Raw genomic sequence first — 26,563 nt, 5'->3', positions numbered from 1 at the left:
AACAATCAGCCACATTCCCCAGTACAACAAACACAAAACTCACAATTTTGCGCAAATAAGTCCTCAGTTTGGTATTTTTGGACCTGGATTGGTGATTAAACCTCCTCACGATGCTGCACACGTCCCCAGGCATCACACCCCCCCCACTGCTGACAGCACTAATTAGTCCAAGGCCAGTTGCGCCATATTTTGCGTATGTTTAAGTCACAGCGTGCATATTTTGACATCAGAGCAAACATCAAGACATGCGCACAAACCGTGCCATTGTGTCATAGTTAAGAGAAATCAAAAGACAGGGACCGACAGAGGCCTGTTAGGTCAACAAAGGTCACCAGCTTTATTTCACCTAAATTTAAAACCTCATAAATATATTCAAAAACTCTAGATGTTTTCTGTTTTATTTGTTGACTTGCCTTTATATCTCTTTTATTATTTGAATCATTCCTCTTTTTATTGACATTTAACTAATCTCACATTAGTGTGCATTTAGGCTGGGCAATTAATTGAGATTTAGATAAGATGGCAATTTGACCAAATATAATTTATTGTTTTGCAGAAGAGAAGCTATCTGAACACATCATGCAAACATCAGTTATGTTTTTTCTATACTTTGCGAAAACATCCTACTTTCCTAAAAAAGTAAACATTATGAAATAAAATAATAAAATAAATAAAATGATCACTACCTTCAACTGAATTAGCAATTAAAATAAACTAAATAAATGACTTTTCCTAAATTGTTTTATGTAATGTTTTATAATGTAAAAGAATTAGTTGCTTGTTTTTTTCAAACATATAAGAAGAGGAACTAAAAAAAAAAAAGGATTTAATTGCAATACTGAGGAAAAAAACATCGCAATTAGATTATTTTCCCAAAATTGTTCAGCCCTATTTATCCCTTAATACTTTAACCGCTCTGTCAATAACTGTTCCACTCTCTTATAAAGAACTTTAAACTGCATTTGAATTTGTGTGAAAGGTGCTATATGAATAAAGTTTGCTTAATTGATCAATTGGTTAAATTAAATCAGCTTGATTTAAGCCAATTTAGGCCACTTTTAAATGCTTTGTATGGCAGATTTAACAGCTATTATTTTATTTTACTTTTTTTTTTTCATTTTATGCATGTAATACCCTTTATTAAGAAACAACTACACCCAATTACATGTGTGTATTTCATGCAAAAGGACCAAATATTTACCAGTAATGAATAGATATCACAGAACTTTTCTATTTTCCATGTTGGAATGCATTTTCTTCATGTTTTTGCACTGGTAATGATAGGTTAAAATCCCCTGTGAGAGATTTGTTTACAGTATAATAAAATTTACTTACAGGCCACAACAAGTGAAGAAGGGGGGACACATGTAGCCTGTGGGCTGCCACTTGCCTGTCCCTAAAATATAGGATATGCATTTAAATTTGACTGATTTTGGGCACTAATGAAGCTTTGAGGATCGACACATCCATAGAGTCTCAAACAGTGCCAACCACAAAAGCATGGCTATAATTAAAAACACACAAAAAAGCATTTTATGTAGGAATGATTCATTTTACTCATTACAGAATGGCAAAAATCCTCCATGAGATGTCATCCCTTCACCACCATTTTACATCTGAGTGTAGTGAGAGAAGATGGAGAGGTCAGCAGGAGCAGGTTCCATGTTTGTCCGCTTGGTGTCACCAGAGATCTTCCTCTGGGAACAAATGCGTGTTTGCTACTCATGGGTAATACCCATCTGCACCTGCAGAGAGCGCCATCATGCACGTTTAGGACTCTCAAATGCAACATTTCTGAGCAGACGGGGGGAGGGGAGTGTGTTATACAACCATGTTTACATTGACATAAACAAGTTGCTGATGGTTCTGTGATTTTATTTCTATCTTAAGAAATTTGGATAAATAATCTCCACATGTCTCCTTTCCGGTAAGAAGAAGAGGAAGGCCACTTGTATTCTCAAGTTTCACGCCCAGGCCCAATCAGCCGCGTTGCTCCACTCATGTTGTTTTGGAAATTATTTCTCGGTTTAGAATTTTGTCTGATTGTGCTCTCTGCTGCTGCTGCTGGCAGTGTTGGTGCGGCTGCAGTGACCCAGTTTACCCACAGGGACCATTAAAGCTTGCTGTGATCTCACTCTTGGCTGGCTGACTGTAGAGGCCACCTTGAGGGGCAGTAGGAGAGTGAAATGCAACATGGCAGTGCCAAACATGGAGTTATATTTATCTTATGACATCTTTCAAAAGAATCATACTAGTAACTACCACAGGAAAACTCAGAATACATGAGTACAAGTAGGAAAACATGAGAAACAAGGTCACTACTCAGTGTTGTGCAATCCTTATAAGAACATCATAGCAGTGGTATACAGGAAGTTTGAATGATAGTAAATCTAGCACGAGAGAACAGCATCTGCAGTGCTGTGGCACAACATGAAAAAGCACAGAGCAGATTAGGATGACAATGAAATGGAAGAGCACTCCTATCGTTTCATGAGGTTGTTGGCTTTCTGGTTGGCAGCATCGATGCGAGACACGTTGAGCATCACCTGCACAGAGACAGACAGGATACAGAAACAGGAAGTATTGTTTAGAAGCTTCTGGGGATATGGAGCTCTCATTTAGCTTCCAAATTCAAGGTTTGCCTCATTCCATTTAGCAGGTTGTACAAGTGCAGGCTATTTCATTTATGTGATATGTCTGAATGAAAGAATGGACTTAACAGCGAAGAATGCTCGTTACACTGAAAAGGAAGAATGACAACAGGTTCCATGTTGTTATAGTGCTGTATGCTTATGCACACTCAAACACAAGCCAGGGAAACGAGGCTGAGCTCCCCATGGTGCTCTTTCATCGCTCTGATTCATGCTCATATGTGCAGGGCGCAGCACAGGGCTCTCAATGCGAATTCAAATTCAGCCTGTGGCACTTTCCCGAATGTTTCTCCCCAGCTCTCTCATCCCTGTTTCCAATTCTGTCTGCTACCCTCCTCTATCAATAAAGGTATAAAAAGCCCAAAAATAAATCTCTAAAAAAATTATGTCATAATCCTCAATGTACCCAAAGTTCATTATTTTCTTTCAAAATAAAAACAAGTATGCATCCAAACACAAATTAAGTTATCCTTAGTTTAAAAAAACAACAAGCCAAAATGAAACTAAATCTGATTTAAATCCAAAATAGTGAATTTTCTATCATAGAGTCTGAGTTTTATCCTGTTTTTTTTATTTATTAGTGGTTTAAAGTTCACCTAATTCTAACTGCTTTTAACAGGCTTTATCATCCTAAAACTCTGCATGCAAATATGAGGACATCACATTTATACTTTCTAAAGACAAAAATATAATCTATGCTATTAGAATTTTTTAAAGACACTTCTGCACAGCTAAAGTAATCTGCTTTTTAATGGAAATTTATTTGGAACAGTGATTGTAAATTTGGGGGAGAATTTCCTCTGAAAATTTCCAGATTTTTTTGTGAATATTAGGTAATTTGTTTGAAAAATTTCCATCATTTTTTCTATGGAATTTTGGAGGAATTTATAGGAATTTTTTGAGAACTTGATTGTATATTTTCAATGGAATGTGCTCTGACATTTTAGTGAATTTGCTTAAAATTTCAGGAATTTTCATAGATTTTTCTTTTGGTGGGGGGGCTTGATGTAAATCTGCTGGCTTTTTTCAAAAATTTTTACTGAAACATTTGAGGAATGTTCAAGGAAATTTTGGGGTAGTTTATGGGATTTTGAAAAATGTTTAAGAGTTTTCACTGAAATTTCTTGTCATGTCTTGGAAATTTGAGTGTATTTGATTTTTTTATGTTTAGGAAATCTCTAATAAATCTAAAGGGAAATTGCATTCCAAACAAAAGCTCAGGTCTCAGGAGGTTAAACCAAGTTTTAAATAATGATAATAAATTTCATTACCTAATCTTAGTTCGCTAATATGTTCTGGACTGGTTGTTTTAGCAGTTTTAGTGGTTTACTTTTGCTATAAATCTGTTTACTGTCTTAATCATATTACTTTTCTGTTTACATGTTGTGAGGCACATTGGAACTAGGTTTCTATATAAATAAGTTTATTATAACATTATTTATTCATTTCAGCATTGTCAGCTCTAGTTATCCTGGAGGATCAGAGACCCACAGGGATTTTTAGACCACCAGCCCCGCCCAAAGCAACTGCAAAACTGCAAGATCATCTTATCATGCTGCTGTCATGGCCAGGACTCCCTTGTAAAAGAGATTTTTATATCTCAATGGGAATCAATCCTGGTTAAATAAAGGTTAAATAAATAAATAAATAAATAAATAAATAAATAAATAAATAAATAAATAAAACATCTGCACTGTACTCCCAATGCAGCCCAGAAATGTGAAGCTCAAAATAAATAAATGAAAAAAACAAGTCCAGTTTATGGATAAAAAGAGCCCTTCCCTCCTCTTGGCTGGCTCTTTATTTACGTCTGTTTGAAATGTTTGTAATCACCCCATGAAGCAGGGCTTCATTAAGTGCTGACACGTGACAGCCGTACCTTTCCCTGTATGCCTTCGATCAGGACGTTCTGTGTGTCGATCTCGTTGCCCATGTCCAGCGCCATACTCTTCAGGTTTCCCATGATGCTGCCGATGTGAGCCAAGTTCTCCTCCATCTCGTCCTCACGGGCGTCGTTCGTCACCCTGAGAGATGAACAAAGAGCATGTTTGTCCAGCTGCCTGTGTGACTGATGACTGCCTGTATTACATGTCAGACTGTGTGAAGGAGAGCAAACACTCACTGGAGCTGCCACACAATAACACGCATCATTAAACTCTCTGTGTACCTCCGTATGTGTCCTCCACTCATGATCATTTGCTCCCTCTCATCCATGACTCGCGACGAGGGCGGCTGATTGGACACAACGCCATCCTGACCTCCACCCCACACTGCTTTGTATGCCCCGCTCTCCTCAAAGGCCTTCAATCTAAGAGAGAGAAAGAGCGACATTATGGATGTCTTTATTTAGTCTTGATCTAAATGTGATGCATGATAGCCACACTGCACCCCTACTGGTCAGAGAGAACTTTACCTCACCTTAACACTGGGTGGTTTGCTGCTTGTTCAGCTAGATTTATATCTGTACAGTGAATCTGGATGTACTTAAGTAATTTTTTGACATTTCTTTTTTTAGCAAATGCAACTAGAAATAGTTTGAAACTTCTTCTCCAAGTTTGATGTCTAAAAAAACAGCAATGTAGCAAGTGTGCTAACTTCGCAAAGCGTCTCTGTCAGCCTGTCTGGGGCTGCGTCCTGCCCTGGATCGACTCTGATCGTGATTAGTTTGGCGCTGCAGCGATCTATCTACTGAAGGCTTCACCAACAGTTTAAAAGGTGTGTTTTAACCCATGACTCAAAGGCTTTAAGTCCATGATGAGTCACAAAAGCAGGCTGTAGCATTTAGCAGGGTCAGAGAAGCAGCAGTAAACTCTGTAGCTCCTAAAACTCACTGGTGAGCTACACCGTGTTCCAAATTATTATGCAAATTAGATTTTAGAGTCATAAACATTCCATTTTTTGTTTTCAATGAAACTCATGGATGATATTGTGTCTCAGGGCTCTTTGATCAGTGAAATCAATCTCAGACACCTGTGATGATTATTATATGTTCCACATTATTAAGCGGGCCTCAGGTTTCAGCAGTATGAGAAAGAGAAAGGATCTCTGCAGCTCAAAAGCCTCATATAGAGCAATGCCTTGGACAAGGTATGAAAACATTCGATATTTCATGAAAAATTAAGCGTTCTCATCATACTGTGAAAAAATTTGTGGCTGATTGAGAGCACAGACGGGTTCATGCAGATAAAGGCATAATGAGGAAGGTTTCTGACAGACAAATTCACCAGATTAAAAGAGCAGCTGCTAAAATGCCATTACAAAGCAGCAAACAAGTATTTGAAGCTGCTGGTGCCTCTGGAGTCCCACCAACCTCAAGGTGTAGGATCCTCCAGAGGCTTGAAGTCGTGAATAAACCTACTATTCAGCCACCCCTAAACAATTCTCACAAGCAGAAATGGTTGCAGCGGGCCCAGAAATACATGAAGACTCATTTTCAAACAGTCTTGTTGACTGATGAGTGCCGTGCAACCCTGGATGGTCCAGATGGAGGAGTAATGGATGGTTGGTGGATGGCCACCATGTCCCAATAAGGCTGTGATGTCAGTAAGGAGGGGGCGGAGTCATGTTTTGAGCAGGAATCATGGAGAGAGAGCTGATATGCCCCTTACGGGTCCTCGAAGGTGTGAAAATGACCTCGGCAAAGTATATAGAGTTTCTCACTGATCACTTTGTTCCATGGTACAAAAAGAAGAACTGTGCCTTCTGTAGCAAAATGACCTTCATGCATAACAAAGCACCATCTCATGCTACAAAGAATCCCTCTGTGTCATTGGCTGCTATGGGCATAAAAGGAGAGAAACTCATGGTGTGGCCCCATCCTCCCCTGACCTCAACCCTATTGAGAACCTTTGGAGCATCCTCAAGCTGAAGATCTATGAGGGTGGGAGGCAGTTCACATCAAAACAGCAGCTCTGGGAGGATATTCTGACATCCTGTAAAAGAAATTCAAACAGAAACTCTCCAAAAACTCACAAGTTCAATGGATGCAAGAATTTTGAAGGTGATATCAAAGAAGGGCTCCTGTGTTAACATGGAACTTGTCCTGTTAAGATGTTTTTGATTGAAATAGCTTTGATTTCAGCAAATATGAGCACCTAATGCTGCAAATTCAATGAATGATCATTTTAAGGTCTTTACAACCTAAAAAATCTTTTAAAGCTCGGTTGTGCTTAATAATTTGGAACAGTGCATTTTGAGTTTTTATTTGAAAAAAAAAATAGTTATCATTGGGGGGTTTGTTCAATAAAATTTGAATTATGCTCTAACAGCTGATGACTTGAAAAAAACTCTGTCATTTGCATCGACTAGGTAGGAAAATCAGAGAAAAATATCATTTGCATAATAATTTGGAGCAGGGTGTAAATCGATGATAAACATGCTATTTCAATCATGTTATTCAGAATAAAAGTCTGTAGTTGCTGCCCTTTATTTTGGTGCCAACATCAGGAAATGTGGTGTTGTTGGTAGCAGCCTGACACACCTCAGCAGGAGAGAAATGAAACTTAAAACTATAGAAAGAAGTGAACACAGAGTGACTTAAAAAATCATTGATCTGTCATCTCCTGCTCAGACATGAGATCTGTCTACCATTTTTATATATCTGCACATTACCTCAATATACATGCAAATGCATCGTCTTCTTTAACTTTGTATAACACTGTTATCATGAAGAGTAAACTGTGCTATAAATTTAAGGGCAAATAACCCATGCCTGCCTTGCATGTGTGACTGTATGGGTGCAGCAGTGGTTTTTTTAATACAGTAAAGACAACAGCCACGTTGAAAGATAAATCACAACAGCTAAAAGCCCAAACAGCAACAACACAAGCATGCAACCAAAGAGAAATAAAGCAGCTAGCAAGCATTTACATTATTTACAGACAGATATGACACATTAAGTATCTACATAAGTCAGTACACATCACTATTTTAACAAAAAACTGAGAGCTTTTTTCTTAAAACCTCTGTACCTACCTCTGAATAATGTGCACCAGTCCAACAAACACACATACAAACCCACACAGCGCTCGCCCCTCAACCTACTTATCACAGGAGCAGAGGCCACAGCACTTGCCCAGGTCGGTAAGGTTTTTCTCAGCCTCCTTCATATCAGAGTTGATCTGATCCAAGCCCTCCTCTATACGCTCCAATTGCTCTATGAGAGGAGAAACAGGAAGAGAAAGGAAAGACAGACGGACGGAATCACAAGAGGAGGAAAGACATGACAGAGTCAAAGCAAGGAGGGAGAAAAAGGAGGTGGACGTGGCAGTAGAAATGAAAAGGTGAGAAGAGGGGAGCAGGAAAGCAGCAGGTAAAGAGGACGGAGAGGATGTGGAGAGGAAAACAAAAGAAAATCCAGAAACACAACAGGAAATTCACAATCTACATTTGCAAAAAAAAAAAGAATAAAAACAGCTGAACTGAAAAACCAGCCACCTGCAACCTCACAATAAAACACCCAAAATAAAGACTCATATAATGCACGCACAAATCATAAATGGCATACCTTTTCTCTAACTATTGCTCAGCTAAACTTCACCAAGCAGGGCCATACGGGGCTGAGCTGACATGACAAAGCTGTTTGCACCATGTCCCATGTGCCCAGTTCCATTTTGTTGTCCAGCTCTTTTTTTGGTTTTAAAGGATGGGATCAAGTGTACATAAATGTGCAGACAGATGGCCCTAGTGGTTTAAGGTGCACCCTATGTGCGTCAATCTCTAATCCCTGTTTCTGATTCTATCCATGGTTCTTCTCTACCAATAAATGTGTAAAAAGCCCCAAAAATGATAGTTACGTATGTAACTACGGTGCTATGAATCCCGGATGACTGCCAGAGGCAGTGCTTTAGCACTGGATTGTCAGTCTTGCGCATGTGCAGGTCGAGTCTTATATACCAACGGAATCACTTGACCCCCTGATGACCCCGGTGAGTCTATATCTTCCGGTGTCGTCAGGTGCTCAGTCCCTTAATCTTCTCGCGAGCCACGAGGATTCCGAGTGACTGAGCCCTCTGGCGGTCATCCAGGATTCATAGAACCGTAGTTACATACGTAACTATCGTTCTATTTCATCCCTGCTGACTGCCAGAGGCGGTGCTTTAGCACTGGATGACTTGTATCAACAAGGTCAACGTTGCAACGTTCACCCTGTAAAACCTAGAAAACGTACTGTGTGATTTCCATGAAGCTGCAGCACAAATAATATCAAGTGGCACACCCTTTAGAGCAGCCCATGATGTCGCCAAACCTCTTGTAGAGTGACATCTAACTCCAGATGGTGTTGTGTGGCCACCTGCCTCATATGCATGGGAGATAGTGTCAACAACCCAGTGAGCCAGGCGCTGTTTAGAAACAGCCCGGCCCTTCTGGGGACCCCCAAAGCACATAAACAGGCATTCTGACTGTCGTATGGCCACAGTGGCATTAATGTAAGCCTCCAATGTGCGTACTGGGCAAAGAGGCTCAGAAGGAGTGCCCGTGTCAAACCGTATGAGACAAATCAGCTGACTAAGGGTGGATGAGGACAGCACTTTAGGGAGGAAGGAGACGTCAGGCCAGAGTGTGATGCCTGACCTGCCAGGGCTCCACCTGAGACAAGACTCATTGATTGACAGAGCCTGCAGCTCACCTACACGTTTAGCCAATGCCATTGCCAAGAGGAATACAGCCTTCATTGACAGCCACTTAAGGTCCAGGTGCCCCAAGGGCTCAAAAGGAGATAAACATAAGGCATCCAGCACCAGTGACAGATCCCACACTGGTGCAATGGGTCGTGGTGGAAGGTGCAATCTACGTGCACCCTCCACCACGACCCATTGCACCAGTGTGGGATCTGTCACTGGTGCTATGGGTTGTGGTGGAGGGTGCAATCTATGTGCACCCTTTAAAAACAGGGATACCTGTTGGTGGCTACCAACTGTGCTGCCGTCCACATCAGAGTGCTGACAGGATATTGCGGCAACATACACCTTCAGGGTAGAAAGAGACCGTCCCTGATCTAGCAACTCCTGCAAGAATGTCAATATATCTGAGACTGGGCAGTGTACTGGGTCCACATCCCTTTTACAGCACCACCTGTTAAAAAGCTTCCACCTGTTAGCATACAAAAGTTGGGTGGACGGGGCTCGTGCGTTTAGAATAGTGTGTCGGATTTTACCACTGCACGTCCACAAGGCTCTCGACGTCCCTGCAGGGGCCAGACCCAGAGCCGGAGGCAACTTAGGTTGGGATGCAATATCTGACCCCCCAGCTGGGATAGGAGATCCTTCCTGGTTGGGAGGTGCATGGGGGAGCTGTCGCAGAGTCTGCGCAGCAGATAAAACCAAGTCCTGGCTGGCCAGAATGGGGCCACCAGGAGTAGTCTGAGGCCCTCCTGAAGGACCCTCTGAAGTGTTGGAAATATGAGGGACAATGGGGGAAACGCATACAGGAGGACATTCAGCCAGTCATGAGCCAGGGCATCCTGGCCCAGAGAGCTGGGTTTTTCTACCAGGGAGAACCACAGGGGGCAGTGGGTCGACTCTCTGGAGGCAAAATGATCCACCTCTGCCCTCCCAAAGCGATCCCAGATCTGCTGCACCACATCTGGATGGAGTCGCCACTCCCCCGGCGGAGGTTTCTGGCAAGACAAGAAATCGGCTACCAGGTTATGTTTCCCTGGTATGTAAACAGCCCTTAAGCTGGCCACATGGGGGGCTGCCCAGGTCAGCAGCTGCCAGGTCACCTGCAGCAGTCTTGCTGACTTGGTTCCCCCCAAATGGTTGATGTGATACACTGTAGAAGTGTTGTCTGATCGCACCATGACATGTTTCCCCTTCAGAAATGGGAGGAACTGCTGAAGGCCTAGCTGTACTGCCATAAGCTCCAGCACGTTTATGTGCTCGCCTTGGTGGCGAGCAGGCCATTTGCCTTGGCCAGTTCTGCCCTGCCACTTTGCACCCCACCCCCTGGGGGATGGATCTGTGCAGAGAACTTCCCGGTGTGATGGGAGGGCGCCCATGGGAACCCCCCTCGTAATATAATCCCTGTTCCTCCACCAGGCAAGGGAGAGAAGGCATTGGCGGGACACCGATACCCTCCTCTGTCTGTGTCTGAGTCGTGTGGCATCCAGACTGAGGCTAGTCAGCCACATCTGTAAGGGTCGGAGAGACAACAGCCCCAGAGGAACCACCGCTGAGGCAGCAGTTAGCATACCCAGCAGACGGAGAAACATGGCGAAAGGCAGCACTCTGCCCAGTTGAAAAGTGGGGAGCGTGGACAGAATGCTGTCCACTCGCTGCGCTGAGGGACACGCAGTCATAGTGAGTGAGTTCAGGGTCAACCCAATAAAGGTGGTGACCTGTGTTGGAGTCGGGTTTCTTTAGTTGAAATTTACCTTGAGGCCGAGATGACCTGCATGATCTAGCAGCAGATTCGTATCCCGGGTCACCTGGTCTCGTGACGGGGCACAGACCAGCCAGTCGTCCAGGTAGGGCAAAATCTTCAGGCCACTTGCCTGCAGGGGTGAGAGGGCTGCTGCCACACATCTGCTGAACACCCTTGGTGAGAGGGAAAGACCAAATGGAAGAACCTGAAATTGGAAGTGCCGGCCTTGAAAGGCAAAACGCAGGAACTTCCTGTGGTGAGGTTCAATCGGAACGTGAAAATATGCATCCTGCAGGTCAACCGAAGTGAACCAGTGAACCTGGGCAATTGCCTGAAGCACATACCTGTTGCTCAGCATGTAAAATGGTATCACCTTTAAAAACACATTTAAGGCTCTCAGGTCCAGGACTGGGCGTAATCCTCCGGTCTTTTTTGGAACCTTTTTTGGCTTCATCTCCTAGCCCCTTGACCCTTTGAGGGCCTGGGGGGGCGCCGGGTAGGTCGAGGTAGGCGCGGGCCGTGAAGGCTGGAAGGGTCCTGTTGGTAGTGTACAGGCCTCTGACCATGCTATTGGGTAGCCGGTGCTCCAGTGAAGGAGGCCGATGGAACCAAACAACCTCCGACGTCCATAGCACTCCTAGAGCCACTGTGGAGAGGCCCACGTCTATTAAGTCCGGAGGGTTGCCTCCGGGTGTGTGTGGCTTGGGCAGTACGTTCCAGGGCCTCAAGAGCGGATGAGCCAAAGAGTTCCCCTGGGACTACAGGAACACTCCTTAGAGTCCGCCTACATGGCTCCGATAAGGGTGACTGTGCAAGCGAGACCTGGCAGTGCGCCTGTACCAGTGTAGAGAGCACGCGGCCAAGTTCCCTAGCCATTAGCGCAAAAGCCTGTAGCGAAGCGTCTACCAGGCTACAAATTGGGGCATCAACCAAAGCATCCTGCATGGAAGCAGAAAGGCCCCGTAACAGGTGGGACAGCGAATTTCCAATGCGGCCCATACGTGCCCCGGCCTTGTAGGCTTTACAGAGCAAATCGTCTGTAACACAACATTGCGGCCGGGGGCACCTGGCATCTGCTCTGAGAGCTTCATCCGGGCCAGGTAGGTTTGGATGGATTTTTTCCATAATAAATGAAACCATCATTTAAAAACTGACTTTCGTATTTACTCGGGTGATCTATGTCTAATATTAGAATTTGTTTGATGATCTGAAAACACTCAAATGTGACAAATATGCCAAAACATAAAACATCAGGAACGGGGCTAAAACTTTTTAAAGCACTGTATGTCCCTGTAAAGATAAAAAGAGCAAATTACAGCAGCAGTAAGTAGCTGCTGTCTAACAATCTATAATTATTTGATGCTAAATGGATCGGTAGATTTTTTCACTTAATATTGACAAGAATAAAAATAACTACTTAACTTCGGACTGGCTGGAATATACCGTTTCAGTTGATCTGTGGAGCAGCTAGCACCCGAAAATAGAGTTGTTATTGTCGAATTAACTTGAATCAAAACTTTATCAATGATTTTAATGGAACTGGATACAAGGGGTGTGGATCCTGGAAACCTGACATACTTCCTGATTGGCCAAACGCATAAACCACAGCACGGAGCCATGTCTGTCAGATTCTTCTCCGCCTCTCTCATGTCCCTGTTGATGGAGTCCATGCCTTCTTCAATATGCTCCAGCTGCTCTGTGAGGAACACCAGTTTTATATAGTGTGTGTGTGTGTGTGTGTGTGTGTGGGTGGGGGGGGGTGGGGTAACAACAGCAGGAAAAGGTCTCGTCTAACTGATCTGATTGGTCCAGGTGATGTTCACCCTCATCAAGGCGTCCCTCAAGGTTCAGTGCTTGGCCCCCTCCTGTTGTTTATAAACTTGATCCCTTCAGTAATATTATCTGTGATCTTCATTTTCACTGATAGGTCCACAGGCAGCTTTTCAGCGCTGGTTGCACCTCTGACCTCGTTTTCAGAGTGATTCTCACCAGCGTTGTGGTGTTGTTGATATATTACAAAAAACATAAATCTGTTTCTTTCTGAGAGGGGTCTGGCTGCAGACCGTACATCTCTGAAGAACAGAAGAGCCATAATTGCTGGTAAAAAAAAAAAAAAAATTTCCCCATTTTCAGATTTTTAAAGTTTAAATTGTTCATAAACAAAGTCTGGTAGTTACAGTAACAGAGTGAGGATTTTTTGACTCAGCTTCTCAAACATCATAGTTTTCTTCTGGATGCTAACATTATTTTACTTTGCACACAGAAACAGAATCATTTCACAAAAACTACCAGGGTCTAAATGATCTTCATTTAGGTTTGTGTTTTTGTGAAATAATTTTGTTTCTGTGTGCAGAGTAAAATAATGTTAGCATCCAGAGGAAAAGGATGTTTGGAAAAGCCGTTAAAAATTCCTTCATCTGTTTAACAGCACTTGGGAAATATTTTTAAAAATAAGATTTCCACAGAAGGGCTAATAAGAAAATGAGTAAGAAGTGTTTTTGTTTGTTTTGTTTTTTTTTTTCTTTTTTTGGTGACTGAAAACAAAAATGCCCAACATAAAGAGTTTAGGACTTATTTTTTTCAATGTTTTTAAATAACGTAATGAAAGTTGAGAACAGACAGAAATGATTACCTCCTTGTTCATCTAGCATCACCAGAGCTCTGATCCCAGCATCTTTACTCTGCAGAAACAAGCACATAGTAGTAGATTAATAGAAAGAGCACATCACAGGTAACAAGGTTTAAAGAGCCCTGATTCATTCAGAAAACATGAGTTTCCGTTCAGCTCAATGATTAAAAAAAAAAAAAAAAAACACCTTTGAGGGCCCATAAAAAATGGATTTTGTGATCATGACACCAGGAAAAATGTTTGAAAGCTCCTGCTCACTCCTACTACATGTTAATACTTAAATCATCAATACTTCTGATTGTTATTTTGTATCATGGTTAAATTAGTGCTGTGGAGTGAAATGAAGTGTTATCCTGATAGTTTTCAGGAGATTCAGGCTTTAGCAAAGAGGAGTGATGATGCAACTAGACTCTGCTTAGTTATACCGTCATGGACAAAGTATTGGCACCCCTGGAATTCTTCCAGAAAATACACCATCTCTCCCAGAAATTGTTGCAATTACAAATGTTTTTGGTTTACACATTATTTCCTTTATGTGCATTGGAACAACACAAAAAAACTGAAGGAAAAGCCAAAATTGACCTAATTTTACACAAAACTCAGAAATGGGCCGGACTAAATTGTTGGCACCCTTTTAAAACTGTGGGTAAATCATTTTATTTCCAGCATGTGATGCTCATTTAAACTCACCTGTGGCAGTAACAGGTGCTGGCAATCTAGAAATCACACCTAAAGCCAGTTAGAATGTCTAAAAGTTGACTCAACCTTTGTGTTGTGTGTCTGTGTGTGTCACACCAAGCATGGAGAAGAGAAAGAAGAGCCCAGAATTGTCTGAGGACTTAAAAAGCAAAACTGTGGAAAAATATGAACAATCTCAAGGTTTCAAGACCATCTCCAGAGGTCTTGAAATTCCTTTGTCCACCGTGTGTAATATAATCAAGTTTATAACCCATGGAACTGTGGCTAATCTCCCTAGACATGGACAGAAGAGAAAAATTGACAAAAGAATGCAACGCAGGATAGTTGGAATGGTGGATAAACATCCTCAGTCAACTTCCACACAAATTCAGGCTGTCCTGCAGACTCAGGGTGCAAAAGTGTCAGCTCAGACCATACGTGGTCATCTGAATGAGATGAAGCGCTATGGCAGGAGACCGAGGAGAACCCCACTGCTGACAAAGACACATTAAAAAGCCAGACTGGAGTTTGCAAAAATGTACCTGAGTAAGCCTCAATCCTTCTGGGAGAACATTTTCTGGACAGATGAGACTAAGGTAGAGCTTTTTGGAAAAGTATATCATTCTGTATGACTGTACGATTGTTTTACGTCTACTACTGTGAAGCACTTTGTGACTACTGTCTGTGAAAAGCGCTATACAAATAAAGTTTACTTACTTACTTACTATTCTACTGTTTACAGAAAATGGAATGAGGCCTACAAAGAAAAGAACACAGTACCTACAGTCAAACACGGTGGAGGTTCAAAGATGTTTTGGGGTTATTTTGATGCCTCTGGCACTGGGTGCAAGGAATCATGAAATCTGGAGACTATCAAAAGATTCTGGGCCGCAATGTAGGGCCTAGTGTCAGAAAGCTGGGTCTGTGTCAGAGGTCATGGGTGTTCCAGCAGGACAACGACCCCAAACATACCTCGAAAAGCACCAAGAAATGGTTGGAGACAAAGCGCTGGAGAGTTCTGAAGTGGCCAGCAATGAGTTTGGATCTAAATCCCATTGAACACCTATGGAGAGATCTCAAAACCGCTGTTGCAAGAGGGCACCCTTCAAATTTGAGAGAACTGAAACAGTTTGCTAAAGAAGAGTGGTCCAAAATTCCAGTCTAGAGGTGTAAGAAGCTTGTTGATGGTTAAAGGGAGCCATTGGTTTCAGTTATTTTTTCCCAAGGGTGTGCAACCAAATATGACGTTGAGGGTGCCAATAATACGTTCATTAGTAAGTTAGTTATTTCCTGTGTTAGTAAGTTATTAAGGTCATGTGCTTGTTCCTTCATTTATTAGTAAGTTAGTTCATTAGTAAGTTGGTAGGCTAGTTCATGTGAAAGTCTGTGTGTTAGTTTATTGGTTCATTCAATAATTTGTTCATTAGTTAGTTAATTACTCTATTGTTGGTCAATTAATTACTTATTTTTTTCATCTGACTGTTTGAAATTAATTTAGTTACTTAATTTGTTGGTTAGGTAATGAGTCAATGTATTATCTAGTTAGTTTTAGTTAGGTAGTTAATCTGTTAGTGAATTAGTCAGTTAGACACCTAATTTATTATTTATTTTGTTAATATGCTAGTGTTTGATTATTTTCATTAGTAATGCATTAAATTTTTTTAATTATTTGTTTGTTGGTTTTAAAGTTACTTATCTTGTGTTAGAAAAAAAGGTAAGCTAGTTTATTCATTCATTGTTTAGTTAGTATGTTAGCTGTTAGTTCGTGTATTAGTTCAGTCATTTGTTTGTTAACTAGTAAATAAGTTATTCTCTATAATAGTCGTTTATTTACTTCCTTCATTCATCCGTCCGTTTTGTCAGTATGCTAGTTATTTATACCATGCTTTAGTTAGGGATTAAATTCATTAGTTTGTTTGTTTGTTCACTAGTAAGTTAATTCCTAATCAGTCTGAGCATTCATTTGTTGATTATAGTTCTTATATTCCTCAGTTAATCAATTAATTAGCCAGTTATTTAGTTAGTTCTTACATTTTTTTGATAGCTTATTAGTTAGTTTGTTCATCTGTTATTAAATTGCTTTGTTAGTATGTTCATATGTTAATGAGTTAGTTACAAAGCACCATCATACAAACAGTAAAATACATTTACAGCAGCAAGGTAAAACAACGGCTATTATATGGTTTAAATCAGTGGTTTTCAAAGGGTGAGGCGGGCCTCCCCTGGGGGGCGGCACAGAACTTCAGGGGAGGCGCGTAACCATAAACCAGAATAAAGGTGATTTGCTTTGCTAACTTCTGCTGTGCATGGAGCAAAATGGATAGACTTATAGTTACTATAGGGACTATGCTTTAGAGTCAGCTATTCAAGTTAGGATTTTCCTGCATTGGTCCGGATGAAACTCAGGTCAAAGTGTTTAATTTGCAGAGATGTACAAGCTAATGACAGTAAGGTCTGTGTAAACCTTCATCTTAAGACTGAGCAAAAAGTCTAGTGACCAAAACCAGGGGAATTTTTAATAGGAAGTGAAAGGAATTTTGGTCACTGATCTGTTGTGCAATCCTGCATCAACTGTTCAGATAAAAACGTATAGTTCCCACTAAATACAAGGGAAAGGCAGATGTTTAAGGACATCTATAGCCCAAAATATCCAAAAAAATATTAACCCTTTATCACCTACCATAGAACAAGTCAGCCAGAGCATATCTTTACATTTTAACATGCTGTAGTGCCATTTATTGGAGTATTTGAATTGGCTATTCATCAATACAACCCTTAGAACCCAAATTTGAATGATAATTTGTTTAAATCAAACAACAATTTAATTCTCTGGTTCTCAACTCTGGTTAAAAAAAAATAAAGCAAATTTCTGCCAGAACGATAAATCTTAGTATAAATCTTATATACTATCATCTTCAGGATAACAAACACAGCTATGACATGAAGCATAAAGTTAGATGGATGTCAGAAATGGAGGAAACACTTGTTGATTTGTGTGATGAGTGTTTAAACATTTAAAAATACCATAATCCAAAAGAGAAAAGAGGAGCTGGACTGAACTCACTACCGCAGTGGATGTGACAGCTAGCCACGGTAGCTAGCACCTTAAAAAAAAGATTTGTATCTGTATGTCTTGGGTAAATCAGGCTTAAATTAAGTGTATTGTGATGTTTTTAGCTTAAAATGAGAAAAACACAGAATTTAGTTTTCTGAGGCAAATAGGAGCACAGTAACATGATAATAGTGATGATAATGATGATGATATTAACTCTAAATCTCTGACACTTCTTTCTGTTCTGAGTTTATGTATGTGTGTGTGTGTGTGTGCGTGTGTGTGTGTGTGTGAGTGTTTACCTCCTCGACCAGCTGCATCATCCGCCTCGTGCTCTCCAGTGACTGAAAGATAAAAAATACTTTGATATGGATCAAAACTTCACAAAACTTCAAATCAACTGTGGATGCAACATTGATGACATGCTGAGTTTACCTTAAGATAGACATTAGGTAAAGTGATTTTCTCACAGTAAATGGGAATGTTTGCCTATTGTTGCCTCAATTGTTCAATAGAGATTTGATCAATAATTTTTGGTGCTTTTCGGGCTTCCACTACAGTGTCGAGCATGTTTGAAGCTCATGTGTTGATGATAAAATAGATAGAATATTACTGGACTACCACTTATGGGAGCTGGTAATGTTGCCGTTATGTTTGTGGTCTCTACAGGCTGCTTCTTCTGCATTAACCAAAGCCTGCAGCTACGGGACTGGTCAATACAAACAGAAACCACAACACTTAACTTGCTGCAAATCACAATTAGCAGATTGTACAGTTTTTATACAGAATCCAGTTTAAAGTACAGGTTTATTAAAATCATGAATAATAAGTAAAAAGTTCAGATTTCAGCTTTTGTACCTGATGATGTGAAAGGACCTGCTGTTTTTTTATTTGATTACTGTACAGAATGACCCTTTAACAGCTGCTCTGCCCTGAACCTTCACAGTCAACACACAGCTGACATGACGACCTGTGTTTACACTCTGCTGGGACACTCATCTCTCCATTATTTGCTCTGTGTGTGTATTTGTGTGTGTGTGTGTGTTTTGAAAATATCACATCCATCCCTGAGGACTTCCCCACCGAGCTGATGATGAGGAGACAAATGGCTTTGACCTACAGTAGCCTTTACACACTAGGGGGTGAGTGAGCGTGTTTAAGCCCCACACTGAGTCAATGAGCTCATCAGTGCCGGGTGTTTTCTGCAGACTACCGCGCTGGGAAACTGACAGTCTCCATGGCAACCAGGTGAGCCAGGTATCCTTTAAGAGACACTCCCCTCGGGCAGAAGACTGTCCTCTGACGCTGTCTTGTGGGTGGTGTTTTAAATCTTAATGTTCTTTGTGCAGTATTTCTATGATGGATGCTTTTTATGATACAAGCTATACAGCAGACCAGGTCAGTCATGGTGACTGGTGACCAGGTGAATCATGGCGCCACCTAAAGGAATCTAAAGATAAAAGAAACAAGGTCACTGACATCTATCTGTCTGAAAGGGTTACAAAGCCATATCTAAGGCTTTGGTACTCCAGTGAACCACAATGAGAGCCATGATCCACAAATGGAGAAAACTGGCAACAGTGGTGAACCTTCCCAGGAGTGGCCGGCCTACCAAAATGACTCCAAGAGAACATGGACAACTCATCCAGGAAGTCCCAGAAGAACCCAGAACAACATCCAAAGACCTGCAGGCCTCACTGACTCAGTTCAGGTCAGAGTTCATGATTCAACAATCAGAAAGAGACTGGGCAACAATGGCATCATGGGAGAGTTCCAAGGCCAAAACCCCTGCTGACCAAAAAGAACACAAAGGCTCGTCTCACATTCGACTATAAACATCCTGATGATCCACAAGACATACATGGTGGTGGTAGTGTGATGGTCTGGACCAGGACCTGGACCACTTGAACCAGCCATGAGTTCATGACCTCAAGCTCAAGCACACTTGGGTTATGGAGCAGGACAGTGATCCCAAACACACCAGCAAGTCCATCTCTGAATGGACTAAAACCTAAATGAAGGTTCTGGAGTGGCTGAGTCAAAGTCTGGACTTAAATCTGACTGAGATGCTGTGGCATGACCTTAAACAGGCCGTTCATGCTGGAAAACCCTCCAATGTGGCTGAATGAAAACAATCCTGCAAAGAAGAGTGGGACAACATTCCTCCACAGAGATGGTAAAGACTCACAGTTATCACACATGCTGTCTTGCAGGTGTTGCTGCCAACATGCACCACCAGCCTCTTAGCTCGAAGCTAACTGAATAAATGAATGAAACCTTTATTGCCGCTCAAGGAATTTGTCTGGCGCCAAGACAATAAAAGTATGAACAACAAAAGACATCAACATCAATGACACAGCACGTGAAAGAAACTAAAACATAGGGGAAATTCATCACTGAAACAAAAGCATTATTAAGGCTCAGTGCAGCATGGAAGGAATGTCAAGCAGCAGGTCCAATAAAGTGCTAAGTGGTTGTTGTGAGAGCTTTTTGAACAGCTGAATGCTCTGTGGTACCAATGATGTGATGCCTGAGTTCATGCTCAGACCAGAGGGGATGTTGTGGGTCCATTCGTTCTCATCAGCAGCATCTTCACTGCACACAACATGTAGGGAAACCAAGCCACAGCAAGAGAGCCACAGAAATGATGTCTTAGCTGCTGTTAGCATGAGAGGAGGGACAGTCAGTCCTGATATCCTCTTCTAATGCACAGTAAAAATGTAAACAGGGCCTAAATCAAAAACCTCTGAAGAAGTTTCCTGTTATATCTTAAATTGTGTTTTAAATCAGGGGTGTCAAACTCAGGGCCCGAGGGCCAAATCAGGCTCCTGGTACAGTAATACCCGGCCATATTTTAATTATAACTGGCCCAAAGGTATGAGGTCTGTAGATTTTCTCCTGCTTATGTAACTTTGATTATTTAAAATAACCTTGTGAAATCATAAATATCTGAAAAAGTAAAGAGTAAAAATATTTAGATAAAAGTCAGAAAGGTCGGAAAGGAAAATGTTTTCATTTCATGTTTCCAAATTTGCATCTCATGATTCTGACTTAAACTTCTGATTTTTACTTTTTATTTCATATCGTTAAATTTTCAGTTAATAAATTTAACTTTTTTTTTTTATCATATTTTGACCTTTTAGATTCACAATCTAAAATTCTGTCATATTTGGACCTTTTCATGTCCTAACTTTGACTTTTTAATCCCATAGTTTTAGCTACCTTTTAAACACATAATTTCTAATTTTATCTCATATTTATACCTTTTAAACTCATAATTTCTAATTTTATCTCATATTTATACCTTTAAAACTCATAATTTCTAATTTAATCTTATATTTATAAAAATTACTAATTTTATCTCATATTTTGACCTTTTAAACTCATAATTTCTCATTTTATCTCATATTTTGACCTTTTAAACTCATGATTTCTCGTTTTATCTCATATTTTGACCTTTTAAACTCAATATTTCTAATTTTATCTCATTCTGTGCTTTTAAACTCATAATTTCTTATTTTATCTCATATTTATACCTTTTAAACTCAAAATGTATCATTTTATCTCATTTTGTGCTTTTAAACTCATAATTTCTAATTCCACCTCATATTTTGATCCGTTAAACTCATGATTCTGACTTTCTGAGATATTTGCCTTTTAAAAACAATTTGTCTTTTGAATTCTTGTTTTGACCTGTTTAACCAATAAGTTTGACCTTTAATCTCAGGTTTTCAGCCCTTAAACTCATCATTTTGACTTTCTTTTATCTCAAAATGATTTATCATCAGGTTTTTTTTTCATGTTTTATTACTGGTGAAAATGAGGTTGACAGTTTATGGTTAAATGTTGACCCTGTTAGGCTCTCAGGTTAGGCCTAAATTCAGAATCTGGCCCCCGTTGTGACTGACTTTTACATCCCTGGCCTAAATAGTCCGGCCCTCAGGTCGTCTCATTGGAGCAAATCTGGCCCAGGACCCAGTATGAGTTTGACACCCCTGTTTTAAATGATTAATACATTAATGATGTGTTCTTATCGGGCGGTTAAATGGAGACTTTCTAAACTCCTTTAACAACCAGGGGATGAATAAGATAAAATAGAGAAAGCTTTACTTTTCAAATACATTAAAACTGAAAATGACCAAATAAATTTTAAAAACAAAGATATTCCCAACATCAAACTAAACTATGGTGCAAAGTTTAAATCATCTACGTTGGGAGACAGGAATTTCAATTTTAATGAAAAAAAAATCCATTTATTACCTCATCTGTGACATGATTGGCTCTCCTCTGCAGCTCCTCCTGCTCTGTCAAGACGGGTGGGTCTGACGCCATCGTCGCCATCCGTGTATGAGTGCGTGTGTGGGCTCAGTCCCAGGTGACCAGATTAGACTGCAGCATCAGGTGGTTCTGGCACCTGGAGAGTACGGTGACACCATGAGTGTTTATAATGACCGACAATAGAAGCAGAGAGACGAGCTGGCAGCAGGAAACCCAGAACATCCTTAGTTCTCATTCAGCTTGTTTGAATTCACCTGAGTATACAGCTCTGTGGCCGTTATTATTCTTAGACCGTAGATTTAAAAAACAACCAACACCTGACGGATTTCTGCAATTTATTCATTTATTTATTAAGAATGAATATGATTATATGATCTTATTATTACATGTATAGTCAAGGCTGGCCATAAAGGGGGATACATGATACAGGGGAAAGCTTCCTGTGGTCCAGCCAAATGGAGGAGGGGGTAACGGAGGTCAGGAAAATCATGGTCCACAGTAAAGTTAACCATATTTGCACTGATACACCTTTTTCTACTTGGTCCCCTTTATAAACCTCATATGGTTATTGATATATTTATAGTTTATTTTACTGCACTAAGGCCACTTTGTTTACTCTTTATTGGTACATTTCACATTACCCTGTTTCTACATTTATCTCCAGTTGAAATTATTTATTTATTTAGTTCCACTACAACTAATCTTGGCTCTCAGTTTTTACTGGAGAGTTCCAAGACCCAAACCCCTGCTGACCAAAAAGAACGAAGCTCGACTCACATTTGACTAAAAACATCCTGATGACCCACAAGATAAACATGGTGGTGGTGTATGATGGTCTGGACCAGGACCTGGACCAATAGAACCATGAATTCTGCTCTCTAGCAAAATTCCTGAAGGAGAATGTCCAACCACTCAAGCACACTTGGGTTATGGAGCAGGACAATGATCCCAAACACTCCAGAAAGTCCACCTCTGAATGGACTAAAAACCCAAATGAAGGTTCTGGAGTGGTCTAGTCAAAGTCTGGACTTAGATCTGACTGCAATGCCGTGGTGTGACCTTAAACAGGCCGTTCATGCTGGAAAACTCTCCAATGTGGCTGAATGACAACTATTCTGCAAAGAAGAGTGGGACAACATTCCTCCACATAGATGCTAAAGACTCACTGACAGTTATCACAAACACCAATGATGGAACAACCAGTCATCAGGTTTAAGGGGTACAGCGTTCTTTTTACATAGGGCTAGGTGGGTTTGGATGGATTTTCTCCTTGAAAATTTTTGACTCTCCTCAATTCAGACAGCAGACACTCAGCCACAAGCCTGTTCACATTTTTATTTTTCTAAATGTGTGATTCACATCTGCAGATATCAAAACAACCAAGCATCCCGTCTGAAAACATGTACCCCCTCTTATTTCATGATCAGACGTCCATCCAGGTGTGGGCTCCTAACAGAACCATTCAAACACTCCCCCTCCCCACTGTAGCTCCCACACACACTTTTCTTTCACACATTGTGTTATCAGAATGGAGCTTCATAATTAGCCCTAAACACTAATCACCACCTGCTGGAATAAAGAAGAGGAGGGAGGAGAGACGGAGAAGAGAGGAGACGGACTCTTGATGTTACTGCCGCTAAATATCACACGTATATCTGCAGGCCAGTTTTCACTGCGGACATTTTCAGACCTGTGTGATATGGAAAATGTAGATTTTAAAAATATAGAAGTGTATACTTTCTCTTGAACTTCCTTGAGAAACAGTTGAACAAATCACAAATCAGCTCACTATGCAGATTTCAGTGGTTGGTACACAAACACGACAGTAACTTTTAATATAAAGCCAATAGACAAAATAAATCATCCTACCTATTAGAAACAGGAGGATACCATGCTAAATATGTTAGCACACCATAGCAATTTCCATTATGTGTTAGTATCAAGCTATTGAACTAAGAGTTCCATCTTGGTGCATCTTTGGTTTATAATAATGCAGCCCAGTGAGAATATTTAGCCTATTTCATATCGTGTCTGCATCATTTAGTCCAGTGTTACTTAACCCTGCTCAACCAAAGAGCCAAATTGTTGAAAAATACCTTTGCAAGAGCCACAATAAGTGGTGAAAAGAGGCCAAAATGGTTTGAAGTAGCAATAAAAATAAGTTAAAGATGGCAGAAATGTTCCAAAAGTGGCAAAAATTAGCAAAAAATGAGAGAACAGTGACTAAAATGGGCAAAAAGCAGTCAAGAGTGGCAAAATAGGGCAAAAAATAAAAAACGAGTGGTATTCAATGGCAAAAGGTAGCTTAATTTGGCAAAAAAAAAGGTGAAAAAGGGCAAAAATGGGATAAAAGTGGCCAAAAAAAGTTGCAAAAATGGTCAAAAAAGAGGAAACAAGTGGTATTTAATGGTAAAAGGTAGCTTACATGGCCAAAAAGTGGTGAAAATGGTGAAAAGGGGCAAAAATGGGACAAAAGTGGCAAAAATGGGAAATAGTGCCAAAAAGAAGGGGCAGAAATGGGAAAAAAATGGGGAAAAAGGGGTACTTAATGGCAAAGGGTAGCTTAAATAGGCGAAAAAGGGCCAAAATGGGGAAAAAGTAGCAAAAAATAGAGGCAAAAATGGGCAAAAAGGTGGTTTTAATGGCAAAGGTAGCTTAATTGGGTAAAAAGTGGCACAAAATGGTGAAAATTATGTTTGACAATTAAAGCCCTCTGTATAAGTCTGGGAAACAAACTGATTAATGTGATGAACTTCTGAGGTCAAAGTTCCCTTTTATAAAGTTTTCTGGGGCAATAGTATTTCAAATTAAGACAAAAAAGAGCCACATGTGGCTCAAGAGCCACACGTTGAGTATCACTGATTTAGTCTGTTTTTTTAAATCTATAACTTAACCCTTAGAAATCCATGTGAAATTAGGTAAAAACACCCATTTAAGCACACCCAAAATAAACTGAACACTGTGTTTGAACCATTTAGAGTCCAAGCACATCCAATGTGTCTTTAGAAAGAAGACACTCTGAAATTTCTTCACAAACTGTCAGACTCACCGTAGCTGCTACTGGTGGAGAGTAATGACTGTTTACAGTGTGGCCTGTTGATGACTGCAGCTGGGAGGGATTAGCTGGAAAAACCAAGCATGAAGCCTTAGCTAGCTCAGGTTCAAAGATGAAAACACCAAAACAGAAAAGAGGATTCTACTCCTGTTTTTAGGAGGACAAGTCCAGGAGTTTTCAAAGTGGAGACTCCAAAAAGGACCCCATGAGGATACCTGATAGAAAGGCTGCTACTCTTGAACGCTTCAACAGAGAGACATCATAGGTCTCTATGGAAAGGTCCAGAATCCCTATCAGAGTTACTGGCACAGAAATAGAGGAAAAAATACAATAATGTGCATTTTTGAGACTCTGCATAATTAATGAGCCTCAAAAGAAAACTGTAGTGGTGGAGAAATACATATCTGAACTTTACATCTGCATATCTTCACTCATATTTAAAAGACTGCAGACTGACTAATTTGACTACTTTCACTTTACTGACAGCATGTCTGTCCTTAAATGGCTAGGGCTAGTGACATCACAAGAGAGGCTGGCAACTCCCTTTAACCCAGAACCTCATTGGCTATCACAGACTTTAGATCAGTGGCTCTCAACTGGTGGGTCAGGACCCAAAAGTGGGTCCCAAAGGTGTTTAAAGTGGGTCCCCAGTTTGTCAAGGAGTATTTTTAGAGCTTTTGCTCCATTGTTTAAGTTTCTGATGACAGAAAGGAAATAAAAATTGCTTCTTGTTTTTTTCCCCCTGAATTAATCAATAATTTACATCATGAATTTACCTAAACTCATAGATTCCCATACTGGAAACAATGGCACATTCCAGTTATACAACACCAGTCCATGGATGTAGTCCTGTTATTGGACTAAATATGTGACTGGTTTTAGGTTGTGGGGACTGTTTTTGATGGGATATTACGGTCTGTAGAGAACAGGAGAGCTCCTAATGGTGAGCTCTGTCACTTTTAGCTTTACTGTATGAAGAGTGGCAAAAAATGGTAAAAATGGGCAAAAAAGTTTTCTTTTTAAAGGTTATCTGGGGGAATAATATTTAAAATTAAGACATAAAAGAGCCCCAAATAGTCACAAAAGAGCCCCAGGTTGAGTATCACTGCTGTCAACAATCACAGAGGTGTCCACCTGCTGTTAAAACTCTGTTTACACTGAGGCAATGCTAAGCTAACATAAACGGTTACAGCCTGACAGTTCTACTGTAATTCACTGACAGAAGAATAAAACCATCGTTGACTTTTGCTGAATTTACGGAGTTTAAACATAAAGGACGTAACCTTGGCTCTTTGTTGAGCTACTCTTTGCTTCATTAGAAATCTTTCTGCCTCGTGTTAAAATGAAAGTTAGTAGAAACAGACGGCTTCAGTCCAGTCAAACACTGTTTAGAGTTTTCTAAAACCAAGCTCTGTAAGTTTTTATCTCAGTAGAATTTCATTTTCCGTTTGTTTAACACTGAAATAATTCCTCCTACCTTTCATCCGCTCCTGAGTGGACTAGCTTTGAGTTTTTGTTCAGTTTTTCCGCAATAAATCCAGTTAGCCTCACAAACCTGTTGTCTCTCCTCCGTCGTGTCTCCTCAGCATCTCTCCTTTCTCTGCCCCGCCCCTCTCCCCCACACCGGCACAGCCCCGCCCGTACACAAACACACCGCGGGATGAAGATGATAATAACGACATTAACATGGAGTCAGGAGATCAGGGCCTTCGATGTGAGATTAAAGGGCGATGTTGTGAGGTAAAAGGTTGACCCAAGTCCCGAATTTCAGTGTTTTTATTAAAGATTCTATAATGTGTCTTTCAAATTTTGACTTTTTTCCTCAAGATTTCTTTTTGCCATGTCATATCTTTTTT

At 40.6% G+C, this 26,563-nt stretch overlaps 1 protein-coding gene across 3 annotated transcripts; it reads right to left on the bottom strand.

Annotated features, from left to right (window-relative positions):
• Nucleotides 1-1,547: 1,547 nt before the first annotated feature.
• zgc:101731 (SNARE_SNAP25N and SNARE_SNAP23C domain-containing protein) lies at nucleotides 1,548-26,312 on the bottom strand. Of its 3 annotated transcripts, none has more exons than XM_041799237.1 (8): nucleotides 26,263-26,312; nucleotides 21,635-21,788; nucleotides 17,677-17,718; nucleotides 13,648-13,696; nucleotides 7,695-7,806; nucleotides 4,819-4,959; nucleotides 4,531-4,675; nucleotides 1,548-2,546 (listed from the first exon to the last, which is right to left on the bottom strand). In XM_041799237.1, the coding sequence occupies exons 2-8, from the start codon at nucleotides 21,713-21,715 to the stop codon at nucleotides 2,481-2,483; spliced, it is 636 nt and encodes a 211-aa protein (XP_041655171.1). In that variant the 5' UTR covers nucleotides 21,716-21,788; nucleotides 26,263-26,312; the 3' UTR covers nucleotides 1,548-2,480. The 3 variants fall into 3 exon arrangements, with proteins under 3 accessions (XP_041655171.1, XP_041655161.1, XP_041655152.1); XM_041799227.1 differs by having other exon boundaries at nucleotides 26,185-26,289; XM_041799218.1 differs by lacking the exon at nucleotides 26,263-26,312 and adding an exon at nucleotides 24,702-24,775.
• Nucleotides 26,313-26,563: the final 251 nt, after the last annotated feature.

Source organism: Cheilinus undulatus, linkage group 2, assembly GCF_018320785.1.
Source record: "Cheilinus undulatus linkage group 2, ASM1832078v1, whole genome shotgun sequence".
In the NCBI taxonomy this organism is placed as follows: Eukaryota; Metazoa; Chordata; class Actinopteri; order Labriformes; family Labridae; genus Cheilinus; species Cheilinus undulatus.
Note: the sequence above shows the minus strand (reverse complement) of the source record. Positions and strands in the feature narration are given on the sequence as shown.

What these genes read in the sequence shown, in the direction of transcription:
- zgc:101731 (XM_041799237.1), bottom strand. Translation starts at nt 21,715, where the DNA reads ATGGCGACGATGGCGTCAGACCCACCCGTCTTGACAGAGCAGGAGGAG. An exon ending in GATGCTAGATGAACAAGGAG is followed by an intron (nt 7,807 to 13,647) that starts GTAATCATTTCT and finishes CTCCTCTCATAG; the next exon opens with AGCAATTGGAGCGTATAGAG. An exon ending in TCGAAGGCATACAGGGAAAG is followed by an intron (nt 2,547 to 4,530) that starts GTACGGCTGTCA and finishes GTCTCTGTGCAG; the next exon opens with GTGATGCTCAACGTGTCTCG.